The sequence below is a fragment of the Telmatherina bonti genome (genome assembly GCF_933228915.1).
Source record: "Telmatherina bonti genome assembly, chromosome: 6".
Taxonomy (NCBI): Eukaryota; Metazoa; Chordata; class Actinopteri; order Atheriniformes; family Telmatherinidae; genus Telmatherina; species Telmatherina bonti.
Window position 1 is genome coordinate 17186854 of NC_136624.1, and position 26884 is coordinate 17213737.

Below are 26884 nucleotides of genomic sequence, written 5' to 3' on the forward strand. Positions count from 1 at the left end.
AAAGGCGAGAGGAAATCTGGAGGTAAGAAAGAAAAAAAGAGGAGGGTGAGAGGAGTGTTACATAACAACCAGGAGGAGAAAAGTTAGTAAGAATGTGGCAAGTAAAAGAGGGAGTGATGAAGAAGAAATGGGGGAGAAGTCAAAAATGAGCAGGACACAGCAAGTTGGATGGAATGATGTCGAGGAAGAGAAGGAGATAAAGTATGAAAGAGGTAAAGATGTGCAGAAGGAAGGCAAAATTAAAAGTTAGCTTTACACAAACAAGTTCTGAAAGCATCAATGTTTGCAGCAGATTTAAAAAAAACGTTCAGACAGACAGAGTTTTTGCATCAGCATCCCTACACAAAACAGTTTTCATCCTTCCACACACACCACAGTCAGAAAAAATAAAGAGCATCATGTTACCTTCAGTGGATTGCTTGAAGCAAAGAGCCGTTAGCTTGGTCTCATCAGCTGAGGTGTCTCTGTTGCTGTGTTCAAGAGAGATGAAGACTCTTGATCAGTTGTCTCTGCTTTGGAGGTTTCTCCCTTTTTATACTCTGGGATGCCCCACAGGAGGGAAGAGGAGGAGGAGGGGTGAGAGTGCGTGAGGGGGTGTGTATGCATGGCCCTGTCGTTTCTAGCAGATATGAAAAAGACAGGCTGTTACAGGCTTTGGGTTAATCATTAATCAGCAGCAGGACGTAATGCTGCCTTCGCGTAACCGGTCCCTTCTGATGCCGACTGACTGCTGATAACTGCCTTAAACCTCAGAGTGTGATGCAAAGAGATTGTAAAACACATTGTTGGTAGGAATAAAATCCAAGTCAAATATGTATTTAATTTTAAAAATATATATTATCTGGATTAAAGTCATCAGAAGATGCACATAAATGCATAATTTAGTAAGTTTTGTTTTTTGTTTTTTTAAGTTTTGTAGAAAATTGTATTTGTATCATTTTTACTATTTTTTTTCTTGCTACTTTTTCCCCAAATATTTATACTTTTTTTTTTTTTTAACCCTTTCAGACCAATTTAGATAATCAGAGGTTTAATTTAAGCTAAAGAAGAATGATCCTGTTATCGGTGACCTCCTGCCCTCTTGCCGGAGTTGCAGAACTTTGTTGAACTTTGGCCTGGATCAGAGAATGATGTAAGTGCAGGGTTCGCCCTCGTCAGGCTGCAGTGTGACGCAGGCAGGATTTTGGCTGCCTTCCTTTGGATTGGCCGACTGCCGGGGGCTTGTCCCTGTTTGGTCAAAGGTCAGCTGGGATGAGGCTTGTGCGTGTGCGCGCCTGCATGTACTTCTGTACATTTAGTTTTTACTGCTAAAAGTTCTGATTCTTGCTGCTGATTTGTAGTTGTTGAACTCAAACGGTGCCAGAGCCAGTTGCACCACTAGTATGAAGTGGGCTGTTCAAACTGCAGATTTACATTGAAAACTTGGCCGAGTTACAATGAAGCTGGGGTGCATTAGCTTTTCATGCTGTCTGCAATGAACTGTTAGCTGGCTGCACATTTACTGATTATTAGGCCCGAGCACCTTGGCGGTGCGAAGGCCTATTGTAATTGTAGCGTTTCTTATTTTTATTCGGACACTTCGCGTGCTTTTTTGGAGGCCTGAACGTGCTCGAAAACTCACCAAATTTGGCGTACCCCCCCAAGGGAATACGAAAAATTTGATATTTTGAGGTGCTCCAGAATGTTTGGGCGAAACTGAACGAGAGCGCCACCTATTTTAGGTGCCCCGCCACTGCATGTCGTTAATCTTTATGAAAATTCATACACATGATCTACATGACAGGACAAACAAAAAATCCTCTTAATGTCATGGTGAAATGTCGACAGGAAGGCGGCCATTTTAGGTCAAAGTCAATATTTTGGCGTTTTAGCACCTCGCATTTTAACGAACTCGTCCTAGAGCTTTTATCCCACTGAGCCACAAATTGCTCAGGATGTTCAGGAGGCATGTGTGATTAAATGTTGTGTTATTTCTTCTAATAGGAGACTTAGTTTACGAGGGGCGGGGCCTCAAAGTTTGATGTCTCGCCATGAAAAATTAAACGGATATAACTCCCACATAAAGCAACATTTCTGCACCAAATTTGCTAGATATGATGGCAGTCCCCTCCTACAGAGTTCTATATGTCAATATTTTGATTATGAAATAGCCACGCCCCCTGGAGGTCAAAAGTGTTGTTTTTTGCTCACACACCCATAACTCTGGCTTGGTGGACACCACATGGCCCAAATTCACTCAGGCATCACAAAACATGTTGGTGAAGAGATCTGGTAAAGGACGTTGCTCTACGCTGCACGGCGTGCCCGTGATGCCATGGCGAAGTTCCATGCGGCGGCGTGACATCATAAATCACTATAAAATTCTCAATTTTGATCTGATCACCCTAAAACTTATAGGGATTAATAAGGGATCAGTCCTGAACAGATTAATGTGACCATTGCTGGTGTAGACCTAAGCCCCGCCCACTTACAACAGGAAGTGGTTTTTTCCACGTTTGAGGGTCATGCTTCTAAGCAAATGGTCCAAAACACTTGAGCCTCCTCCAAAACATGTCAAACCCATTCATGATGCCACAATAAAAACCTCAAGTTGCTACGCTAAACGGGACATGGCGAATGGCGGTCCAACGCCATGAAACAGGAAGTACCTGTGACCAAGCCATGGAACCTTGGACCGCCATCAAACTTGCCATGACTGATGACAGTAAGGCCCTGAACTAAGCCCCATTGAAACATTATGGAATAAATGGAGCATGTCTCCATAGCGCCCCCTACAATATTTCAATCAATCAGCCCCGCCCACTACATTGATCGACATGGATAAAATTCAGCACAGTTGGAGAACCTGCCAGTACCTTCAAAAAAGTCTCTTGGACATATGGGCTAAATTCAACAGGAAGTCGGCCATTTTGAAAAAGGTGCCATTTTTGGGGTCATTTCTTTGCCATGCATTTTAAACAACTCCTCCTAGGGATATTGTCCAACTGACACCCAACTTGCACAGGATGCTCAGGAGGCATGTGTGATGTAAAGTTGTGTTATTTCTTCTAATAGAAGATTTAGTTTAGGAGGGGCGGGCCCTCAAAGTTTTATGTCTCATTAACAATGACTTATTGCTAAAACTCCCACATAAAACAACATATCAGCACAGGAATCGACACATTTGATGCCAGTCCCATGATGAACAAAATCTGCAATGCAATAATGGGACTATGAATTAGCCCCACCCCTTGGCAACAAGAAGTGTCTGATATCATGAACCAGGAAGTACCTGTAACAAAGCCATGAAACCTTTGATCTTCACCATACTTGCCATGAGTCATGAAAGTTATGCCCTTAATAGAGTAAAATTAAAATATAGTGGAGAAGATAGTAAATGGCTCCATAGCGCCCCCTACAATATTTTAATTAATCAGCCCCGCCCACTACATTGACTGACATGGATATGATTCGGGAAACTTGTAGACCCTCCCAGTACCTTCAAAAAAGTCTCTTGGACATATGGGCTAAATCCAACAGGAAGTCGGCCATTTTGAAAAGGGTGCCATTTTTGGGGTCATTTCTGTCATTTTCTTTGCCATGCATTTTGAGGAACTTGTCCTAAGAATTTTGTCCAACTTTAACCCAAATGAGTCAGGATGCTCAAGAGGCATGTGTGATTAAAAGTTGTGCTATTTCTTTTAATAGGGGATATCGTTTAGGAGAGGCGGGGCAGCAAAGCAGATGTGATGCAATGAAAAGGAAAACTGACATAACTCCCACAAAAAACAACCAACCTGCACCAAATTTGCTACAGATGATGCCAGTCATATCCTTCACATTTCTGTATGTCAATAATTAGATTATAAATTAGCCCCGCCCCTTGGTGACAGGAAGTGACCGTTCATAAGGTCTAAATGGCCTGAAGTGCAGTCTGGCTGCACTTTAGGTTGAGAGAGGCATGGGAAGGATGTTGCCAGGGGAGGCGGTGGCATTATGCCGAGTGGCGCCATGGTGCGAGGGCCTATATCACCGCTTGCGGTTTTAATTAGGCCCGAGCACCTTGGCGGTGCGAAGGCCTTTTGTATTTGCAGTGTTTATTATTTTTATTCGGACACTTCGCGTGCTTTTTTGGAGGCCTGAACGTGCTCGAAAACTCACCAAATTTGGCGTACCCCCCCAAGGCGGTGGCATTATGCCGAGCGGCGCCATGGTGCGAGGGCCTATATCACCGCTTGCGGTTTTAATTTTCTTTTTGTATTTCATTCGTTTCTCTCTTTGCTAACATTTTGATCCATACCGAAAAGCCAGTAGATGAAAATATCCTGTACATTATGTCTTCACAACTGAGGGAAATTTCAAAGTCTTCTTTTGAGTTTAATGACTTAAAATGGTTAGAAAAAAATCAAGTGTGGCCACAACTGTAGCTGTTAATACTTTGGCATCTAGAGGACGTTTAGCTGCAGAACTGAAATGATGCTCATCGGATTATGAAATGTTCCAGCAGTAAGAGTTTAGGATTGTGTACATACTCTAGTTTGGAACAATTGGAAGATGCACCTCATTTTCTTATTTTTGCTGAAATTACTGATTTTCCAAAAAATGCACTGCCACTTTTAGAACAGATGTTGTCTCTAAACATAAACTTTTGCCCTTTTTTCTTTTTTTTCAGTGGTAAAGGTTGGATGTTGTGAGCAGACAGATGAAGCGTACCTTGTGAAGCCTAACTTCACAGGGTACTGAGACTGAGTACTGTACAAGAAGATGAATGGTTAGAAAAGAATGAAAGTTGCACAACACCCACAGCTTTAGTGTTTTATGAACTGGGCCTCAATTGCATAATAACCTGCCAGCAGTCATAAAAGTGAAGCACTCGGAAGATCTGTAACCTGTCTGCTAAACTTTAAAGACATCCACATATGCTACCATTTATTCCAGTTGAATTTTACAATACAATTCTTTTACATAATGACAGATACTTGTAGTTGGTCGTTTTTGTTAATAAGGTAAACTGGTGCTTTTTTTTCTTTAATTGTCCAAGATATAACCTCATCCAGTGCGTTCAGGAATAATAACTTAGCAAGAATCCTGCATGGCTAAAGTGTGACACAGGAATCTGAACTTAGTCTTTATTCCTGTGTTCATCTGACTGATCTCAGTTTCTTTAATGAGGCATACTCACATGTCATCAGATGATTGAGATAGTGTCACGTGGCTGTCACTGGATCACATGAATTCTGAAATATTTCCTGTAAATCTGCAAGCAGAAAAAGAAAGCAGAACAACCGAAGCGTGCCTTATGATAACCTTTTGGCAAGTTGGGCTTTTCTTCCAGTGGCGTGCTGCGAGTTTCACTTCAGTCATTTTGTTTAAATCTCAACTCCTTTTTCAATGCTTTTGAAACTTATGTTGCTAAAGATAAGTGGCTAAATGCTATTTTTCTTATGGTGTAATAATAATGAAAAAAAAGCTCTATTCTGTTCTAATCTATTCTACTCGGTTTTGATTGGCCTGATTTTAATAAAAACAAAGGCAAAGACAGTTAACACTGTTTTTTTGTTCACTTGTCAGAATCTTAGTTTGTTTAGATATTTATGACATTGCTCTTCTAAGCTGACACCTACATGCAAACAAATGGGTAACTCTTTCCTTTACAATCCCTTAATTATCGTTTATTTACGCAGTACGAACTTCTGAAGTTTCAGTCACCGATAATCTATTTGTTTTAGTTTTTTTTAAAATAAAATAGATATCTTTCTATTTACTTGTCGTTTATTTACCCAGTACGAACCTATGAAATTTCACTCACCAATAAGCTATTTTTTTTATGGAATAAACATCTTTCTTTTTATTTATCCTTTTTTGTTGTGCTGTGGGACCTAAAAATAACTTCATATAGGAACACACCTCCCAGCTACTCAAGCTGACTTCAAAGTGTCTTTTTTTGATCAGCTTTAAAGACATCAAACTCAAGATCTGAATGCAGGAGAAATAAACAAAAGTTCACAAATAAATTGGTTAATTTCAAACTCATGTTGGCAATAAAAGAGCAATTTAATGTGCGCTAGTGCTCATTAAATTTGCTAGGCATCACTGTGATGCCTAGCGACCTGTCCAGGTCTGCAGTCTTTCATGACTCTGAACAGATTTGGACAAAATGTCTGGGTCATAAATTTATTTTTAAACTTAATTAGATACCAAAGATGTTTTAAATGCATGTTTGAGATATTTCCCAGAAGAATAGTATAATTCTTAAAGAAGATTAAAAGCAAAACATATGGACAACACTGCACAGTAATGAAATGTGTTCAGTCAGAGGCTTCTTCACCTGAAACAAAAAAATAGTAAAAGACGTCATTCTTGGAGACATCTGTAACTATAAATCATTACTCCTTTAATTAAAAATTACATTCAATTGAATTGCGTGAATATTTTTCTTATTTTGTTTGTGTTTCTAATTATTTTAATAAACAATTTTGTTTCCTATAATGGCAGTTTAACTACCAGGTTAACAATTTATAGGGCAGGATTAAAATTTAACTTGTGTCTTAATTTAAGAAGCAGAAATTAGACTGATGTAAGGTCAGAACGGGCCTTTTGTTTTGACTCTTTGAGGGACTGACACGTCACTTTTGGAGCTGATACATTGAACTTACTACATTATCAATAAGTGCTTATGTACACATCCAATAGTTAAGGAATGAGCAATCTTGTCAATAAATATTAGTTTTCTTGTCAACCTAAAAAAAAAAGTAAGTCCAGCATTCAGTCAGCATCTGCTGAAAGAAAAAGTTCCTGAATGTTGCATTAGAAAAAAAAGATGTATTCACAAAAAGCTAAGTTTACTGGAAAATTATTCCCAGTTATCACAGCAATGGTCACATAACTTTGATTGCCCATTCATTTTTTCTCTGTGTTCACTTTACCTTGCACAACACGGTTACTCATCGCGGTCCCACAAGATCCACAATTTAGCAGATTTTCCAGCAAGTTTAACATGACAAGATTGTTAGATCCATTTCATTTAATTCAGGTGTGTTGAAGCAGCAATACTTGGAAAACCTGTTGAATCGCCGCTATTAAAGGTCTGGAATTATTAACCTTACTGTACGTGACAATGGAGTTGGACTACAGGACATCAGAGCAGGTTGAATAGCTATATAATGCTAGTTAAATATTTCATGATAGATAAATAAAAGTAGTATTGGAAATTGGTTAATTAAAACTGCAGGCAACGTTTTGGAAAATCACTTTGATTTCTGCATTTTCACTCTTTTTTCCCCCCAGTCCTTACTTGACCATTTCCAGGACCAAGTGTTTCTCTGTTTGTTCAGGCTAAACGCAGGCTTATAAATCATTTATGCATAAATCTGACTCCTAATTCAACAGGTGATCAAGTGTTATGTCAGCAGATAGCAAACAATTCATTGTAGAACTTCATTTGGTCTTTAGTAACTCAAAGCCTGTCACAAACACACAATTTGTTCCAGTTTCTTTATTGTTTCAATAAAACAAGAAATAAATATAAACTAGAGATTGTACAGTTTTGAAGCCAGAAAACATTTTTTTTGGCAGTGACAAGATTATTGTGAAAGGCTATTTGCTGAAGACCCGTCAAATCTCAGCATTGTCAGTAAACTAGTGGAGGACAAATGTAAAAGTATGAGAACTGCAAAAACTTTATTAACCATATCTAAAAGCGATACCCTTAAGAAATAGAAACAAATCCAGCAGCATGAGCGAGTAGACGTGTGTATGCCACAAGATTATTTGCAAAAGAAATAAAGATTGACGAATGTGAAATCAAGTGATCTGAGTGGAAGTCAATCAATGCGAAGCGCCGCATCAAACCAACTCTCGGACCAAGCAATCTCAGTAGCTTTGTTAAGACTTTGCTCCTTCAACATGTGTCTCTAGGAACAAGCTAAACATCCATCCTAGTAGTCATCTGGTGTCCTGGCACCACAGATTAAGCCAGAAATTTAGAGTAATTTTTCAGACCAACAAGTAAAAGTATCCTGAGTAATTTAGCTTGATTATCCAACACTGTGGATAACATTCATAAATTGTATTTCAAACCAAAAATACATCATAACTATAATATAGTGATATACACCTCAGGCAGAAATAGCCGAAATCAATCGTATGTGAGATAAACGATTTTCAACAAACGAGAAATAAATTATATATGATTTTAATGTGTTGCACTCAGCTGAGGGGTGGTTGCAGCTGGAGCCTCGTTAGCAACACAAATCAAACAGATTTAATCACCTTATGCAAACAAAAGCTGCGACAGCCAGCTGTGCCAAGCTGCAGACAGGCTCCTGTCCAGCTATCTGCATTATCGACACATCACTAAGCTAAATGCTCCTGTTCACAACATGATCTGGTCCAATGAACGCTCCATTAAGAAAACAGCTAATTTGGGTTTCATGCTATCAGATGTTCATGTCAGAATGTGAAGTTGTCTCATAGAAGCCAGAGTCTGTAAGAGAAGGGGGGTCCTCAGAACTAAAGACTAAAAATGGCTCAACGGGAGACATTTCCATCTCCTAAAAAAATGGTCAAATGAAACGGATAGTAGAATCTTCTTTTAGATAACTTTTTGTTAATTGTCCTTGGGCAAGACACGGAACCCCACATTGCATCTCAGCGTGTCCGTGGGAGTATAAATGTGCATGTTAGACAAGCCCTATACCAGAGTATACTACACAGCAGTATACTTGAGAAGTGCTGTATGAATGTGTGTGTGAGTGGGTGAACGTGACATTGTAAACGCTTTTTGAGTGGTCATATATGACAAGAAAGGCAGTAAGTGCAGAGGAGTCCATTTATAGAGGTTGGCATTGCTGATTGGTTAACTCTTTCCATCTGTAGGAGCCATTTGTTGGTTTTGGTAACTTGAAGTTTATTGTGTATAATTACCATGTTTGGCCACAGAAAGACACACCAGGTGTAATAAATAACAGCCACAGACGATATGTGGCATCTATTGATGTTTCTGTGCACTGTGATCGCATGGTTGTTTTATATTCTTTGCTTTTTTTTTTTTATCAGATTTATTTGCACTTTTGGTTTTTAGGCAGATATTACACAAGTCAATGTCACACATTTAAATAGAAAATGCAATTTTACTGAAATATATGTGAACTCCACTGAACTAACACAAACGCTTTTGGACTTTGTCTTGAAGCGGATCTCCTCCCTCTGAATGACAAAATGCTGTAGTCAATATATCTTTAAATTCTACTTTTGTAATTTAGTTGTGACATCTGCAGGACCTCTATGGCTGGCAACAGATGCTTCAGTGGCTCAACTTTTGATAAAAAAGAGAAAAGTTAAAGCAATAAAATTGTTAACATCAGAAAGTTTCAGATATAAGTTAAAGAAATAAAGTACAAATAAACACATGCAAAACCCCGTGAAGGTGGATATTTGACAATTTATAATCAGTGCAGCTGATGTGGAGTTCCTGGTTTTCATGAAGTCTCAGTGTGGGTAAACTAAAAGTTTAATTTTATTTTACCTCTAATCTACTCTGAACCTCAGATCTCAGTGGGAATGCAGCAGATATGGAGCTAAAATAACATTTTGGTTTCTGATGGGGGAAAAATGGTCAAAATATCTCATGTGTCAACAAGTTACAGCTTTACAGGAACAGGAGATGATCGCTGCCATCATAGATTGTGGATATTCAGAACAAAATATCTAATATGACACATGGGCAAGCAGGGAAATTATAGTTTTTCTTTACAAATTAAAACTGATATGAAGCAATAATTTGAACTGCAGATCACCTCATCCTGAACGACCCTTCGCACGTTTGTGTGCTCATGTCTTTGTTTGCGGGTCCCATCGCCGCTTGACCTATTTATGAACTTTCTGGGGTTTAAAGAAACACACAGATAGCATAGCACCTTAACATCAATACAACTTGTTCAACAGCTGATAATATTATGTGTGCTGTGTGAGTATCTAAGTAATGCAGCAAAAATACGTTAAATAAGGTCATGACATTTCCAGGCTGATTTCTGGGATCGTTTCCATTCTTCCCCTGATTGATTCAATAGCTGATGGTTTAATTTATAATGTCTATTGAAATGCAGCATCAAATCAAATAATAAAAGCTGACGCTGTAAATACTGCCTACTTGTAAACAACTTGCTGCCTCACTTTACTGTGTGGACCCACGGAAATGTTATAAGTGATGTAATCATTTCTTGTCATTCATGTGTTTGGGAAAATATAGATGTATTGTTCAAATTTGTTTTTTTTAAAAGCAATCTGCAAGGAAAAAAGAAAAAATAAGCATAGAAAATGAGCTAACTAAGTCTTTTGCGTTTTCACCATCTTTTATATTATGAGATAAACTAGAGCCATCGAATAGTGAGAATTATTTTTTGGTTAAACCAACTCTTCCTACTAGCAAAAAGACATGAAAACACATGATTTACCCATAAATTATGAATATATTTCAGTTTGTCAGAGGTTTGCTGGCAATGCTAGAGCAGCACAATGAAAGAAGACTATCCAGTATCATGGAGGTGGTCATGAATCATTTTACTAGATGTCATGGTGAATTATGCTTTTCATGTGTATGGTAGCTCTGAATGGTAAAACAAAATTGAGTTTTGAAAAAACTTTAATGACGGGTGAAGCTTTTCTGTCAGGTGACAAACAGCCTATATGTACAAAGGTTTGAAGTGTTGTTTATTCTAATGAAACCAGTTTCATTGCAGGTGGCAGTTTTATGGACTCTGCCTTATCTACAGATAATTCTATATGTCACTTCTCAGCAATCAAAGGAATAAAGAGCAGGTTTCAGTGAAGACGAAGATGTCAATAACAGAGGAGGAGTAAATTACCTACGGACAGAAAATGAGTTTAAAATCTTTTATTTGAAAACTCAAAGGTCTTTAAACAGATTCAAGCATTTGTGCTGCATTGCTGCAGGATAAGTTCAGAACAAACTGAATGAATTCCACCTTGTAAACACTTCAACATAGTGACTGATTGCACATGGATGTGATGTTTCATCTTCTTCTCAGAGGTGTAAAACTCAGCTGCAGACTTGTAGTCTCAAAAGACTTAGAATAAAACAAAGCAACACAAATAGTGTAAGAATTTGAGATTGAGATTTATCTTTGGTTTTACTTGTTAAAAAAAGCATAACCAGGGGTGCAGTCAAAGTATACACAGGTATACTGAGTATACCCTCTTCTTTTTCAGTCAACATGAAGAATATCCACTTCTAAACACATGTACCTACATCAGCCAGCAGCTCAGCTAAGGTTTCCTATGCTACACTAGTGCAGCTAGCCATCAGCTGTGGTAACTCTAGCCTGAACGTAGATATAATAAAGATATATGTATATAAGTCTATAAGCCTGTCTCTCACTAGTCTGTGTGCCGGTATTGGCTAAGTCATTTCATAATTCTTCCTCTGTTAAATAGTAGAGCAGAAATTATGTGACAATGAGAAAACATACTGATTGGTTTTTGGGGTAAACTAAATAAAGTAGTCTTATATGTCACTTTTTCTGAAACTGTTTTTTTTGGGGGGGGGCACTTTATTCTGTTTTTAAGAAAAGGGCAAAAAAATCAGTAGTATACCCACTTCTTCAGGAACCACTACACCACCGAGCATAACAATTATCTTAACAGCTAATCTGAACCTGTAAACCAGTTAAGGACTGGTGCTGTATCATGACCTAGATTACTAGCACCTATACCAATAACAGGGTATTTTTTTATTTCATGTCATAGCTCACTTTCCTATTATTTTGCTCTAAAGTTAAGCAGACTAGATGCAACACTTTATCTCCAAAACACTGCTCCCAGCCAAAGATATAAGAGGTTCTGGTTTGGTTCGACAAAGAATTGGCCCCATAGATCAGCGTTCTGGTCTCAAAACAGAATTGACAGCTCAAACAGGGAATTTGCATTACATTCTGTCTCTGGATGAGCTCTGGAGCTGCTTGGATTAAAAAGCCTGAGTCAATCTAGCCATCATCAGTGGTTTAGATGATATTGCCTCAGGTTTTGTGTCAGTTGAATTAAACTGTTTACATGCAGGGAACATTTTATGAAACATTAAAATTGTGTTTGTATCATGTGGATCCAGTTTCTGGTTTGTCCTTCTGTGCTTCTCGTGTTCAGGAAGACATTCAGGAAGATGTCACTCAAAGTGTTTTAGATGGATATAAATTAAATTATTCACATTTTGATAAGAATGAAACCACATTTATTATCATGTTGCATTTCTATCTATATAATAGACTTTTCTTGTACATAGTCCAATCACCTGTTTTCTGCTGTTGGTTAGCGATGTATAAATGCATACATTCACAATTAAACTGCTTCCCATATTTCAGCCAGCACTGAGCTTACCCCCCTCTTAATCATCTTCAATATACATCTTATCAATGTTCTGCATGTTAAAACATTAAAACTGAGACATTCCCAACTTTTTTCGTCTGCCTCTATATCGGGACTCGCTGCCGTCACTGGACGAATGGGGAGGATTACAACACGAAGAAACTGGATCTTTACTAAAGGTCTCTCACCATTTAGTTATGAAATAAACATATCTATAAAAAAATAGGATCTATAAAAGAATAGGATAGCAACTAATAGTAAATGATAAAGGGAAGAAACCATGTTAAAATAAATTACTTTTCATTTTAAATAAATAATTTGTCAGCTTCATGCGACCTTGTGATACAATGGGATGAAACCAGTTGCAAGTTGTATGCAGATTTATTTTTTTACTTTTTTGTAATCTTTATACCAGTGGCAACTTGAAGTGCCAATTTGTTAAAATCAAGCAGCAATGCTTTCCAAAAGACAACTGGCAATCTTTACCTGGATGCACTAAATAAAGGAATTTTACAGGTTACTGTTAACAACAGCAGTGTTGTTTGATTGTTTGCTGGATAGGCCACTGGAAAAATAATGATGTGTGAATTGGAGTGTACTGACTCTCACAGTCATCACTAACACTAACACATGTGATCATCTTCTACATGACAACCATCACCCGTGTTGCTGGTGTGACAGCAGCCGCCGAACAAAAACAGACGAAAGTGCATCATCCAGCGTCAATCTCAACCTCAAAGTTTGTGAGTTTCTGGAACAAACAGCTGCTGCAGGGGAGGAGGTTAAAGTACCAAGTGCACTGACGTAAAGATACACACTTGATAACACACAGGGAACCTCACTGACAAGGTGTGTTTACCCTACCCCACAAAGTGAACACATCTGGGCTCCAACCAGGCTATTGGCCACTGTTGAATGAGACAGATGTGGAGCAAATTTCATAAACCAGCTTTGACATGGGTTCTCATTGACAGGCCAAATCATACAATGCCTGTTATGAATTGCATGTTTTATTGTTAACATTTTTTCCCTTTTTTTGTGATTTCTCTAAACTGATAGTGAAAATCAAAACGACCCCCAACAGGTAGTGTAAATGTCAACTTCTGTAGTCCAACAGATGTAGTCCAAATGTGGCCCAAATACCTCAAGAAAAAACAAACTTGGGCTACAACTGGTGGTAACTGAGTATAGGTAATAAAATCTACTTTTAGGATTAAATATAGAATGATAAAAATTGCAGATGTCGGCAAATTCTGAGTATCTCAAAAACTGTTGATCTTTTGGGATTTTCACACCAAATCATTATTAGGGTTCAGAGAAAACTGTCTGAAAAGAGATATATCCAATAAGCAGGAGCTGAAAACTAAAGGTCAGAGGAGAATGGGCAGACTGGTTGGAGAAAAAACAAGAAATCAAATAACCCCTGATTGCAGAATACCAAATCTGAACACTGTAGCAGAAAGAGACTACATTGGGTACCAGTCTTTATTTCATTCAGGATCTATCCTACCTTGTATCAGTGATTCAAGGTTGTGTGGGAGAAATTTTCTTGGCACAATTTGGAGACCCTAATACCTGCATGGCATAGTTCAAACCCCGCAACCTACCAGAGTATTGTTGCTAACCCATGTTCATCCCTTTATGACCACAGTGTAGTATCTTTTGATGACTGCTTCCAGCAGGATAATGCACCATGTGAAAAAGCTCAAATGATCTCCAACTAGTTGCTCAAACATGAGAGAGAGAGAGAGTTTACTGTACGCCAATGGCCTCCACAGTCACCTGATCTCAATCCAAAAGAACAGCTTGGGGATGTGGTGGAATGGGGATTGTTATTATGGATGTGCTGGAGACAAATCCACAATTCTTTTGGTGGTTTTCTTGAGGCCAATTCCTTAATTAAGTATGACATCCTATCAAAACATCAGAAAAAAAGCAGATACAAAACACGGATAGAAGACAAAATGATGTTTTAGCTGGATGTACAACAACAAAACAATAACAAGGCATGGCGCTTGCAGGACACCAATAAATAATATAAACCCATCACTTCCCCCAAAATACATTAGATCTCGAGTTTATCTTCCCATTAATACCAAATTAAAATGGTAAAGTCACACAAGAATGATTATGGAAACAAAAGTCAAGGACAATAATTAATATCATGTACAACTGAAGCTCATGGGTCAAATTTATTAAAATGGACCAGTCAAAGGTGATTCATACATTTTCTTTAAATTATCCTTAATGCAAAAAAAAAAAAAAAAAAAAGAAATTGAACATAGCTGATGAGTAAATCCAACTGGTTTTGGATATTTGGAAAAATGTAACCATTCACTTAAATTCTGCTGTATTGTGATGAAACCAAATAAAACATTTAATTTACTTCAACAATATTTCAGTATATTGTTCAGTCCCAGGTTGTTCATTCTGATTTCCTGTACTTTAATCTTTTCCTTCCTCACACCACAGCTAGAGCACAGCAATGTGACTGTCAAGTAGACGTCACTGCACAAATCTATAAGAAGAAATGAAGGACAGAAGTGACCAAATGTGCACTGACCTAAAAAAGTGAAATTATTCAAAATAAGACTGTTTCTGTGTGAATGTCCTTCTTTCACAAAACTGTAATATCAAAATGAAGACTTTATAATATTTGGAAAGCTGAGAAAAAGCATGAATATAGCTAAGCTTCTGTTTGAAGGGCCAATACGGACATCTGGTGGAAATGAATAGGAATTGCACATTGACGAAATTTCAAGGTACACGCTTGGAAGAGCAAATACTTCATAAAAAGTGAGATTATGAATAATAAATAGATAGTTTGCGCCTTGCTACAAAAAGTAAAGCATGCCAGATGCCGTCCTGTTGGCTAAAATCAGGAAATTGAGTATACAATTCAGAAAGATTCTTCAAAACATGGATGGAAATATGTGCCAACTCATTTTCAGTGCAGGATCAGAATTTAGAGAAAACAGCCTGAAAGCATGAACTTGTATGAACGGTTCAAGCTGATGGTGTATTTCTTTGCAGAGTTTGGGCACTTAACACCAACGTCACATCATCACAGCCTCCCTGAATATTGTTGCTAACTATGTCCATCTATTTATAAGCTTAAATCATCTTCAACTTCTTTCCTGAACATGACATGAGTTCAGTGCTCCAATGACCTCCACAGACACCGGATCTCAGTCCAACAGAGCACCTTCGGGATGTGGTGGAACAAGAGATTCTCATCATGGATTTGCAGCCAACAAATCTGCAGCAACTCTGTTGCGATTCAAATTCCCCCACTTACTTTCATCAGTTTATTTATTTGTGGAAAACATTTATGAAACACAGGTCTAACAGAAAACACAAAAAAGCTTCACATTTACATATTCACAGAAGCATTTTCTACCACCACAGAGTAGAAAACAAAAAAAAAAAAAAAGAAAAAAGAAAGAAAAGACAGAGGAGGGTTCAGGACCTCTTTTGTGTCTTTGTGGTTTAAGAAAGAAAAAGAGGAACCGATGTCGCCTGCTGCTTTCACATTGCTGTTGGTGTTCTTTGCAGTGTGCTGTTACACACAAGAGTGTAACTTAGGACCTGGACTTACTGAACCTGTGAATGAAAGTTTCAGTTTGAAAGGAAAATATCTGAAGTCAACATAAAGTAGCTGAGATCCAGAAAGAGTAGTCAGTGGAGAAATACTCAACATTAAGCTGAGGTGTGTCTCAAAATTATTTCCATGTTATGTCAGTGTTCATAACAGATTATCTACAAGGGCAGTTTTTAGAGAAGTAGCTGTGGTCACCAGTAAATTCAACAGTTTAAGGTCAGGGTGAAAGCATACAAGTTGCTGGAGCTGAAAGGACAGAGTTGTTTGTCAGCTGCACACCAGTGGACTGATACTTCCGCATCAAGTTTGTCTCGCTTTGGTTTCACCATGATGAGCTGCAAGTACCGACTGTTTTTACATCTTTTATTTACCTCTATGGTGGGTAAGTAATATTACTACAACACATATTAACTTTTTACCCAGATACAGGATTATTTCCACAGTTATTTGCTTTAAATAAATCAAATGTTCCAAACAATGTAGCTGTATATTTATTGATCCTTGTCTCAAATATGACAATCACCATTTACTGAATGGTTCACAGGAAAATCCACATGGTGGCATGTTCTACTAAATGTATTTGTTGCCTATTGAATGTGAAAAAGAAAACAATATGTTTGCTTTTTTGCTGTATTAAGAAGAACTTGTTTTGATGGATGTGTTTCATGTTCGTGGAGATGCGGTACTGCATCGTTTTGTTTTGAGTTTTTTTGTTCTCCATGTAAACAGATGCAGATAAAATACTAACATCAAGAATATGCATCCAGTTTTTAATATCTTGTCAAAATGAAAGAAATAATGCAATAGCATAACTTGAACTGCCAAAAGTTTATAAAATAAATATCAGCTCCGACTAAGTCCAATTCAAGATGCAACAAAGAATACTTTCTTTCTTTTTTTTTTAATACTTCTACTCTGTATTATTTTTTGTTCTGAGAGGACAATCTGTTACGTCTACTGATTTATGTATGTTGTAATGTTTTAAACAAACCACAGCTGTAATTCAGTTCACCTCTGCTGCTCTTTTGGTGGAGCAGAGATCTTGGTTCAAAACCAAAAACATCTCTGAGAAGTGAGAAGTTCATGTTCATAAGGTGTGAATGTTACATCCTCATTCTTATTTCTGGTCATCTGAATGAAAAACAGCTTTTTTAGAGACTCTGGGCTGAACTGGTGTTACAAACAGTTGCCACATCTGCTTCCCACCAGATGTTTACAATCACAGGTTGTAGAGATCAGACTGTTTAATGTGCTGTAAATATGAACCAAATCCTTTCATTTAAAAACATACATTCTCTTATTATCTCAGAATTAAAGTTTTGGAATATCTCAATGTTGTTTTTTTTATATACCAATTATTAAGTTGAAATTAAACAACACATTTTTTTTTATTTGAGATTCCCATATGATCTTAAAGTAAACTCACAAATTAGGAGTCTAAATTTTTTTTATCTGGCTCTTCTTCCAAGAACACTGACAGGCCTCAAAGAGCAAATTAGAGGCACAGGTGAGAAATTTTGTTTGGTGCAGTAATGGTGGAACAGATATTTTATAACAAGGATCAAGATTCCCTGCACTTGTTTCAAACAAGAAGCTCCTCCAATAACGAGGAACTTCATTTTAATTTTCCAGAAACAACAGTCCATTCAAGGAACTATATCATTTTATGATAGCAACACATTTCCAAAAGTTGGTACAATGTGGTCTTTACCATGATGCAGTATTCCCTCTCTCTGTAAACACCTGGGAAGTGATTAGTTTCAGGACAGGAAGACGTTCCAGCTGGTCCCATGCAGGATTATCCCTGCTCAACATTCCCGAACTTTTGTATCATGGCTGGATTTTTGGTTTTGTGATGCTCCACATGTTTTCTATTGGCAAATGGTCTGAACTCTTCCCCTGTGAATCCCTGCTGTTGTGATGGATGCAGTACGTGGTTTAGCATCACCTTGCTGAAATCTGCAAGGCTTTCCCAGAAAGAGACGTCTGGATGGGAGAAGATGTTGCTCTAAAACCTTGTTGTACTTTTTTGCAATGATGGAGTTTTCATAGTTATGGAAGCTGCCCACAGGCACCAATGCAAGCCCATACCAATGGAGAGGTTGACTTTTGACCTGTTTGTTAATGACAACTGCAGCCAGTAGTTTGATTTTATGCTAAGATGTTTTTCAGACTCTTTAAGTAACATACAGAACACACAGTACATGCGGTAGGACAAGTCGAGGTAAAATATTTGGGTACCTGATTATAAGGAAATGCCATGCTACTATATATCGCTACTGGCGCTGAATGTGGTCAGAAATCATCTTTTTGACTTTTTGTTACGATTTCTAACTGACTGTATAACAATCCATAAATATCTGAGCAGAAGCTGCAATATAAGCAAAGTATTGTTTGAGTATTCAGTAAATTGTCAGAAGAGGAGCTTCAACGCTTCTTTAATCAACTCCTTCAGCGTGAAGAACAGTTTTGGTGCTGCAGACTTGACTCGTAGTTGAGTGTGATGTGGATCTGCTGTTGGAGAAATTATTATGGGTTTTGGTTTGTATTAAGTATTAGACATATATGCATTGATTTGCTGTGATCCTGCTGTGTTTTGTGTCTATGCACAAAGCTTTCTTTAAGTCAAATGATCCTTGTCTGGAATGCGCTGATGAACTCTGAGACAGGAAGAGTTTCCTGCAGGGCATCTGTTTTTGTCAGCTGCTTGGTTGACCAGTTGTCTAAAGGTTAAAGGTTAAAGGTAATAAAGTAATATAGTGAGTGATTGATGCTTAGTGAGCTCAGTTTAGCTTTGGAGGAGAGAATGATTGTTTTCTGTGGTCTGTCCAGCAACTAGGAGGAGTTAAGCATGGTTTATAATCAGGTGTTACTTCAGCATCTGCAGAGAGAGAGAGTTCTCTCTCCAAGCTCCAGCATGTGCTTGTATTAGTTTATAATAAAATGTTCATTGTAAGAAGACAGTTGACTCTTAGATGTATTACAACTTCTCAAGACCAGAGTATTTTCCACCACACTGCTTCCATATTTTTCCTAACAATGTTCTTTAATCCAATTATATTTATTTAACTGGACCCCTTGTTTGGTGTACATTGCATACTTTGAAACTGTTGACCATAATCTGTGTATAAAAGTCCTGAAATTCTGTCATAATCTTCACCTCATGTTTCAGCCCTCAGCATGCCAAGCCAGGTGTCCCAGAATTCCACACCTGTCCCATAGTGAGGGAATTAGGTGAAGCTGTATGTTTAAAGGGAAAACAGAAAAAAGTTCAACAGCTGTGGAAAAACCTGAATGAAAACTGAAGTAGTTTAAGTGCTGTTTGCAGGTTTTAGTCTACAGCAGAGAGGAGCACAGACAAGCAAACTGAACAGTTCTATTCGAACCGTATCCATGGTGATAAAATGCAGGAATGCAAAGGAATGAGGAAACACTGCACATACAATCCTTGTTTTCTTTTCAGCATGAACACACCCTGAAATACACACAATATATACAGATAATATCAACCAGGATCTGCACATTAAAGCATCACAATATCAAATATGAGAATAAATGTTGCTACTTTCCTTTTCAGATGGTTCCACAGATCAAGATGGCTACTTCCTATTCGCCAACTTCTGGTGTGCTGTTCCTTCCAGAAAGCCAGAGCAGGTGGAGTATCTGGTTGACTGGTATTTCAACAAAGAGCTGACAATGCAGTACAACAGCACGGTCGGGAACTGGATGGGCTTAACTCCAGCTGGATTAATCACAGCAACTGCTCTGAATGAAGACGAGCACGATGTTATACAGAGAAAAGTGGAGAGAATACTGATATGTGTCAACAACGTTGATTTGATGTATAACATCACAGAAGAAATCATGGGTAAAAATGCAAATACTTCATAAACTAATGTCAGTTTGTCTATTATAAATAGCTTTAAACTGCAGTTATTAACCATGTTTATCTGATGCAAAGATTAAAAATCCTGAAATTCCCTATTTAATCTGACATTACAAAGTATTTGGTCACATCAGAATTGAACCAGCATCCCGGCACAACAAAACTGTTCCAGTACAACCAGTCCAATAGTAGACAAACAACATACATAAAAGGAATATACATATAAACATGACATGAATGTAGTACTGCTTGAAAACTGCTATCATTTTAATGGTAAACCAGAAGCAACACTGACTAATTGAACCCATTTATCCACAACTCAGCTAGTTCTACTCAGCTAGTACACCACTTATTCAAAATAAGGAGCATCAATGTTTGAGTTAGAAAAGTCTGTATTTGTCATTCCTGAGTTGCATGTTGAGAGAACTTCACTTGCACTTCAGTTATATATTGTATTTCATTTTGTATGTTTTTATAGGTTAGATTACATGCAAACTGTTAACAGCGAAAGCACAAGACATGGTGTGCAATGGCATCAAAAGCAACAAAACTTTTGGTTCAATAACGTTGGATGTTTCGTTTTATTTCTGTGATATTTCATGAAACCTGGCTGACCAGGTGCATTTAAAACTAGTGCAAATATCACCTCATTTACTGTTTAGTCACAGCAGGAGTCCAAACCAAGCAGCAGAAGAAGGAACATGTCAGTGGCTGAAACCTTTGCTAATAATTTAGGTCTTTTTGGAGGTTCTTTCCTTGACCATCGTAGCTTGTGCAGCAGATGAGGCATATCTAGGCAGAGTCACAAGCATGCAGGAGGAACTGAAAGTAATGCATGGCCTCTGTGGAGTTTGCATTGTTGTCCAACCATGCATGGATTCTCTCCCTTGTTCCTTCTACACTCCAAAGACGTGCACGTTTTGTGATTTGAGTCTTTAAATTCTTCCTGAGAGTGAGTGTAGTCTGACTGAACGTTTGTCTCTTGTTGTTGGTTATCTAATGGATCATGAACTCGTCCCTTCTCGCTTTCACTGTGACCTTGCATTGGAATAATTCTGTTACCTTGAGAAAACAAAGAGATAAATCCACCTGTTATCCTGAGAAAAAGGTGTTAACAAAACGTGTGAGCGCTGCCGTTCTTGTCTTCCATGAACAAAAGTACGAAGTTATGCTGCATTCTGATGAGCAGAACTGAAATTAAGCAGGCGATTGTACCATAAACGGTTGCAGCATGGAACATCACACCCACACACAAACACAAACCTTTCCCACGTAATTACAATGTTTGGGAAAAATCTGATTTTATTTGCAACCCTCCTTTTATATGTTAAAGGTAGCCTATAAAAATGAACTGGATAAATAAAAAAAAATGTGAAAGCATTTATTCTTTGATTGCAGCTGAACCCAGCATCAGCCTTCATGCAGTGGAAGACCACAGCTCTGGTCCTGACACCATGCTCGTGTGCAGCGCTTTTGACTTCTACCCCAAACTAATCAGGGTGACGTGGCTCCGCAACAGACAGGAGGTGACCAAGGGTGTGACTTTAAGTGAGGTGTTTTCAAATGAAGACTGGACCTATCAGGTTCACTCTTTCCTGGAGCTCACACCTGACCGACTTGATGAGGTCAGTTGTGTGGTGGAGCACGCCACCCTCAAACAGCCCAAGATTTACAGATGGGGTGAGGACACAAGTTTTGTTTTCTTTTAAATCATCTCACTGTGCTCCAGTATTTTTTAGATCATGTTGCTTAAATATGTTTCTTTTGGTGTTTTGGTGCAGATTCTCCCTTGAGCTGGTCTGACAGGAGTTACATTGCTGGTGGAGTCTGTGCTTTGGTTCTGGGAGCATTGGTTCTGTTTGTGGGAGTGATCCAGCACAAGAAAAAAAGCATTATTCCAAATTTCTCACGTGCCCTTTAACTTGCTAAATGTTCTCCTGTCAGTCATCTTGTCAATGTAAAACCAAAAGAACATCAATGGTACATGGAGAAAAAAAGATCAGACAAGATGAAAGAACACGCACAAGTTAAGTTCTCTTTATTATAGTTAATCAAGACAGTAATTTTTTATGTGTTAAATGATTTATTTAAAGCTGCAAAGCTATTTCTGTGTGTAGCTATGATGTAAAACTGTTGCAGAGAAAACTGTTTCCCCTTTGCAAACTGCAGAATATGTTCAACTGAAATCATTTAATGGATCTGTGAGCACATTTTAGAGTAAGAAGCAGTCAGATAAAAGCCTTTAAATGATTCAAGTAGAGAGAAATCGGCTCTGAACTACAATCCCCCTACAGCTTGTGTCTGTTTCACACATCAGGGCCCAAAGCAGAACTGGGCTTTGTGAGCCTCTGTTGCTGTCAGTAATGATGAATGTTTACTGATTATTTACATGCTGACCAGACACTTTTGGAATATGTCATTATGTAATTGTTTGTTAAACTGCATGTTTGTTGTTGTGGATTGTTGTCCACGGTGATAAAGGTGATGGAAGACAGACGACAGAATTCAGAATTTGCTTCAAAACCTTACAATCACATTTTGGGGAAATTCAGCAACTCTCTTTATTTGTGGAGGAGAAATAAATGAAACCTACATGAGCTACACGGTTATTGTTGTAAATATTGTATCAGCCAAGTATGTTTTCATCCATCTGTTGTTTTTAACCTAAAAGTGTTACCAAATTCAGCTACAAGTGTGGCCTGAGAACGATTTAAACTTTATATTCAAAGTAATATCAAGCACTGAATGTCATAGACCCACTAAAAATAATAAATACCTAAATGTATTTACTGTAAGCACATCAACTGCTTCATGACTATTAGTTTTAAAAAAAACTAACTGCTTTGTGCTGCAATAAAGACCCACTAACATTACAACTGTTGAATCATTAAAATAACCTCTTATCTCATTTATATGTTCTCTAAATGAAAATGTACAAAACTATATAAAAAAGCAGACTGTCAAATATAATAAAAATATTTTTAAATACCTGTAAATAATGCTGTAAGTGAACATCTGCTTGACCTTTCTTCACTGTCTGCAGGTATAATGGTGGTGTAAGATTAAGTCATCTTGTCTTTAACAGAACATTAAATGATCCTTTATAGGATGCAACCCTGTGAATATCTGATCATTCCTGGATGAGATTATCTGGTCACTCCGCTGGGTAAACTAGTGGCACTGCATGGTGAAAACTGAGGTTGCTGAGGACGTAGACGTGGCATTAACGACAGTGTCCACTAAAGAGGGGCCTTTATGAAAGTCAAATAAATATTTTTGGACTAAATTATTAATCTCGGAATCTTGTGTAGTGCTTTGTGCAAACACAAGTTTTGTTGTTTACTCACCAGGTACATCAGCAGGCACAATAAAGAGTGACAGACTGCTTCACAGAGGATGGAGATAAACGAAAGATTAAACAAAAAACATCAACAAAAGCCATCCATGGTAAATGTTGATGGAAAATATAAAACTCTTACTCCAGTGTGTTTTTACTTATAACAAGACAGAGTGAATCAACTGCATGGGAACTTCTTACATTATATGAATTTGTCAAAAAATAACAAATCCCCCGTCATATGGTCGCATCATATAATTATTCTATATGAAGTCATTTAACTTGATATTAAATGTATACAAATGGTAAATTTAGATTTACCATTTACCAATACAGTAGATACAGTAACAGTTTTTTCCTCACCTGATACCTTATCATGAGCTAAGCCTGAGTGTGATCTGTTTCACAGCCAGTAAATAACTTCAGCAGTTACAGTCTTCCTGGTGAATTTTCATACAGCCGGACTTATGATCATATTAATGTGTCACTTCATGTTAGTAGGACTGAACAAAGAGAAGTTTATTTCACTCGCATTAATAAAAATATTCTACAGCAAACAATTTCTGAGCGTCACTTTCTGAGGTCATCGCTGGTGGACACTTTAGGTAGTGCTCTACTTTCATTGTCCATTCACCACTCGGTTGAGCAAAGATTTGTTTGGGGTACACATGGCAAAACTGTTGTCTCCTCTCATTTTAGTGATGTAGTGCATGTGTCCATGAATAAAAGATGGAAATGTTCTAAAAACGACAGATGAAAACAGTGTTTTAAGAAAGCAAAATTTTGTGTTAGCCAACAGACCAGGTTTATTTTTCCACTAGTTGTTAAGCACATTCCAAGGTAATTCTTTTCATGAGTTTGTCTTCATCATGCATCTGCCAACATGCTTGTGTGTGAGTGTGTATATCAGACAGTGATATGAACTTAATGTGTAGTATACTGCAGGTAAAGTACATTCCTTCTCTTTTACTGTAACTTTTTGTAACCTTTTTATGAACTGTTCTGCTTAGACCCACAGTTTAAACACAATGTAGCAAGTCAGCAAATTTATTTTTCATAGTGAGATTTATTGCATGATGCATGTAATTTATCTTTACATGTTAACATGTTTATCAATTATACAGGCACTCCATGAATTGGAGTGATCTTAAAAAATGAAAGCTGTGTGAATGTCATGTGATCCTGCAACATTTCCATCCCGCCTCCTCCATGGTTACACTCACAGGGCAGTATCAGGAAGTCCCGTTTCTATGACAACAGTAAACAGGTCTGTCAGTGTAACTTACACACAGGTGAAAAATTAGCTGGGCAGAGAAAAAGAAGTCTCACACACACACAAATACCCATACACTCACTCAGGACAGATGGCCGATTCCCAGCGAACATCTGAACCCATCAATATTGTGCATCAAGACGAAATCTGGTAAACACCTGAACTGACTTGCTTGATGTTGCTTGCATACAATGACAATTCCTCTAATTGGATGGAGTTTTTTTTTTTTTTTTTCTTACTAGGTTGTGTTTGTTTATAAACCTATAAGATTACAGTGCATCCTTTAGAAACATACAGTTTTTGTATGTAATATTTCTGTTTCTGTTATCTATATGGTTAATTGACATTTTTGCTGTATTACATAGTAATTTATCCAGTAAGCAGTTAGTAAGGAAATTTGGTGAATTACCCTGACAAGCATAACAACTTGGTTATAAAACTAAGTGATGACCAGGAACATGCTATCTGTATGATGAATGCCAGAGTCCTGTCAAAAGAAATCAATTTTAATGTTGAAAATGTATGCTGTGTTCCTTTAAGACTTTATGAAGACTTTAGGTTGCCAGAAAAAAAAGTTCATGTGTTTGTGCGTCTAGGAAAGCACATGTAAAACTTGAGAAGGATTCTGCTGAAGTCTGGCCAAGGAAGTGGGGCTTCCTGACCGACATCTACAAAGAGGTATACACATGTACACACTCACACACTCCACTTGTTTTATTGAATTCTTAATGATAAAGTGATAGACAACAGAGCATGGAGACGGTTTACAATTTATATCCTCTAAATAAAGCATAAAGCGTAGAAGACAATAATACATGGACCGTGTAGGAAAGAATACTGATTAGACACTTTGGCATAAAAACGACTTTCAGCCTTTTATCTGCAAAGAAAGAGAAATATATACTTTTAGAAATGTGAATAAAATTTATTGTCATCACACAAGCTTCCCTGTGTATTTCAGTACAAGATGGAGAGTGTGAAGATGAAGGAGACACTCAAAGTGGGACTCCCCAGTCATGAGGTGGTTCCATCCCTGACCACGCTGCAAAAACACAACCATGTATGTTTTATCTATGTAAATATAGAACATCTATCACTCCCCCTTATTTCCTCATTTTGCGCATCCAAGCAGCAAATCTGACCCTATTTGAAGTGGTCTTAAGCGTCGCACTGTACAACTTTTTTTCTCTGGTACACCACGAGAAATTGTACTATTTAACAAATATTAACACACCAACTGTTTTGAATACGCAGCCTTACTGATTCAACAAAGAAACCAAAGAAGATATTATCAGATGACAATAGAAAGAGAAAGGAGGGTACAGAGCAAGTGATAAGACAACAATCAAGCTGTTAGTTATCAGAGCTATTAGCTCCAAACTTGCTGAGAGAATGTTGTGTAGTGTGTTCTCAACGATGGGAGGAAACTGGACCAGAGAGGGGCAAATAAAGACGTGTCAGACCTAAAAATCATGTACGTCAGATGAACTGTAGCAGACACTGATGTCCTCAAGAAATATGGAAAATATCCAGCAAAGGCCACAGGATAAAGTGTGTTGAAGAATAAAAATGATTAAGCCAGAATTAGACATGACACCAGTTAGAAATGTACAAACAATATTTGCATTTGTATTTATATTTATGTTTGAACTTTTTTTTTAATGTACCAAACCTCTTTCATATTTTTTGTCACATGAGGAAACTTAGAGGTATTAAAAACGTACATAGTTTTCACGGTTTCTGTATTTTCTCTCATCATGTTTTATTCCACCAGGTTGGTCCATCTCCTCCTGTTCCACAGACAACTCAAGCGCTGATTGGTTGGCGTTCGGGTCACGCTCATCTTCAGCTGGAAAAGTACAGCACAGTTCATCATGGTAGACGCAGTTTTCTCAAGGAGTTGGGCTGGCCTTTCGATGCCTGCTACTGATTGGCAGTTTTGCCTTGACTCATGGAAAACAGTTTTATAAATAAATAAATAAAATGTAATTATACAAATGCATAATTAAAAAAGTGTCATTGATACATACATTGAAGAATGGACATTTTATTAATTTATTTTGTGTTTATTTTTTTATTTAACTATATAAAAAAAACTAGTTTTCATGTATGCTAAACTCTGCTGAAGTAGGTTAAAATACAAAGTAACTTAGCTTATTTTATGGTCTCTGCTGTAATATACTGGTACTTCCTAAAAAACGAATAAACATTTCTGAAAGCATTTCAGATACATATCTTATGATCAAGGCTGGCTTATTGAATGGACATGATGGGCACAGGCCCAGGGGCCCACGCCCACTTGGGGCCCATGCAGGGCAAACACCAATAGTTTGGATATGAAATAAAATGTATATAAAAGCCAGATAGTTTCACCACAGTGTCTAGTGTATTGCCATTGGTACCATTGGCTGACAGATGTTAGAAATGTTG

The 26884-nt window shown here is 37.7% G+C and overlaps 2 protein-coding genes across 2 annotated transcripts; both read left to right on the plus strand.

The window, feature by feature from the left end:
• Positions 1–127: 127 nt before the first annotated feature.
• On the plus strand, positions 128–21765 carry LOC306757022 (rano class II histocompatibility antigen, A beta chain-like; the record flags this gene model as incomplete). Its single annotated transcript, XM_079241986.1, has 4 exons — positions 128–212; positions 19536–19826; positions 21243–21524; positions 21626–21765. The coding sequence occupies 4 exons, from the start codon at positions 128–130 to the stop codon at positions 21763–21765; spliced, it is 798 nt and encodes a 265-aa protein (XP_079098112.1).
• A 2780-nt stretch (positions 21766–24545) lies between these two features.
• On the plus strand, positions 24546–26384 carry LOC306757023 (ciliary microtubule inner protein 1-like; the record flags this gene model as incomplete). Its single annotated transcript, XM_079241987.1, has 4 exons — positions 24546–24604; positions 25051–25132; positions 25416–25514; positions 26229–26384. 4 exons carry the CDS (start codon positions 24546–24548, stop codon positions 26382–26384), a joined length of 396 nt encoding a protein of 131 aa, XP_079098113.1.
• Positions 26385–26884: the final 500 nt, after the last annotated feature.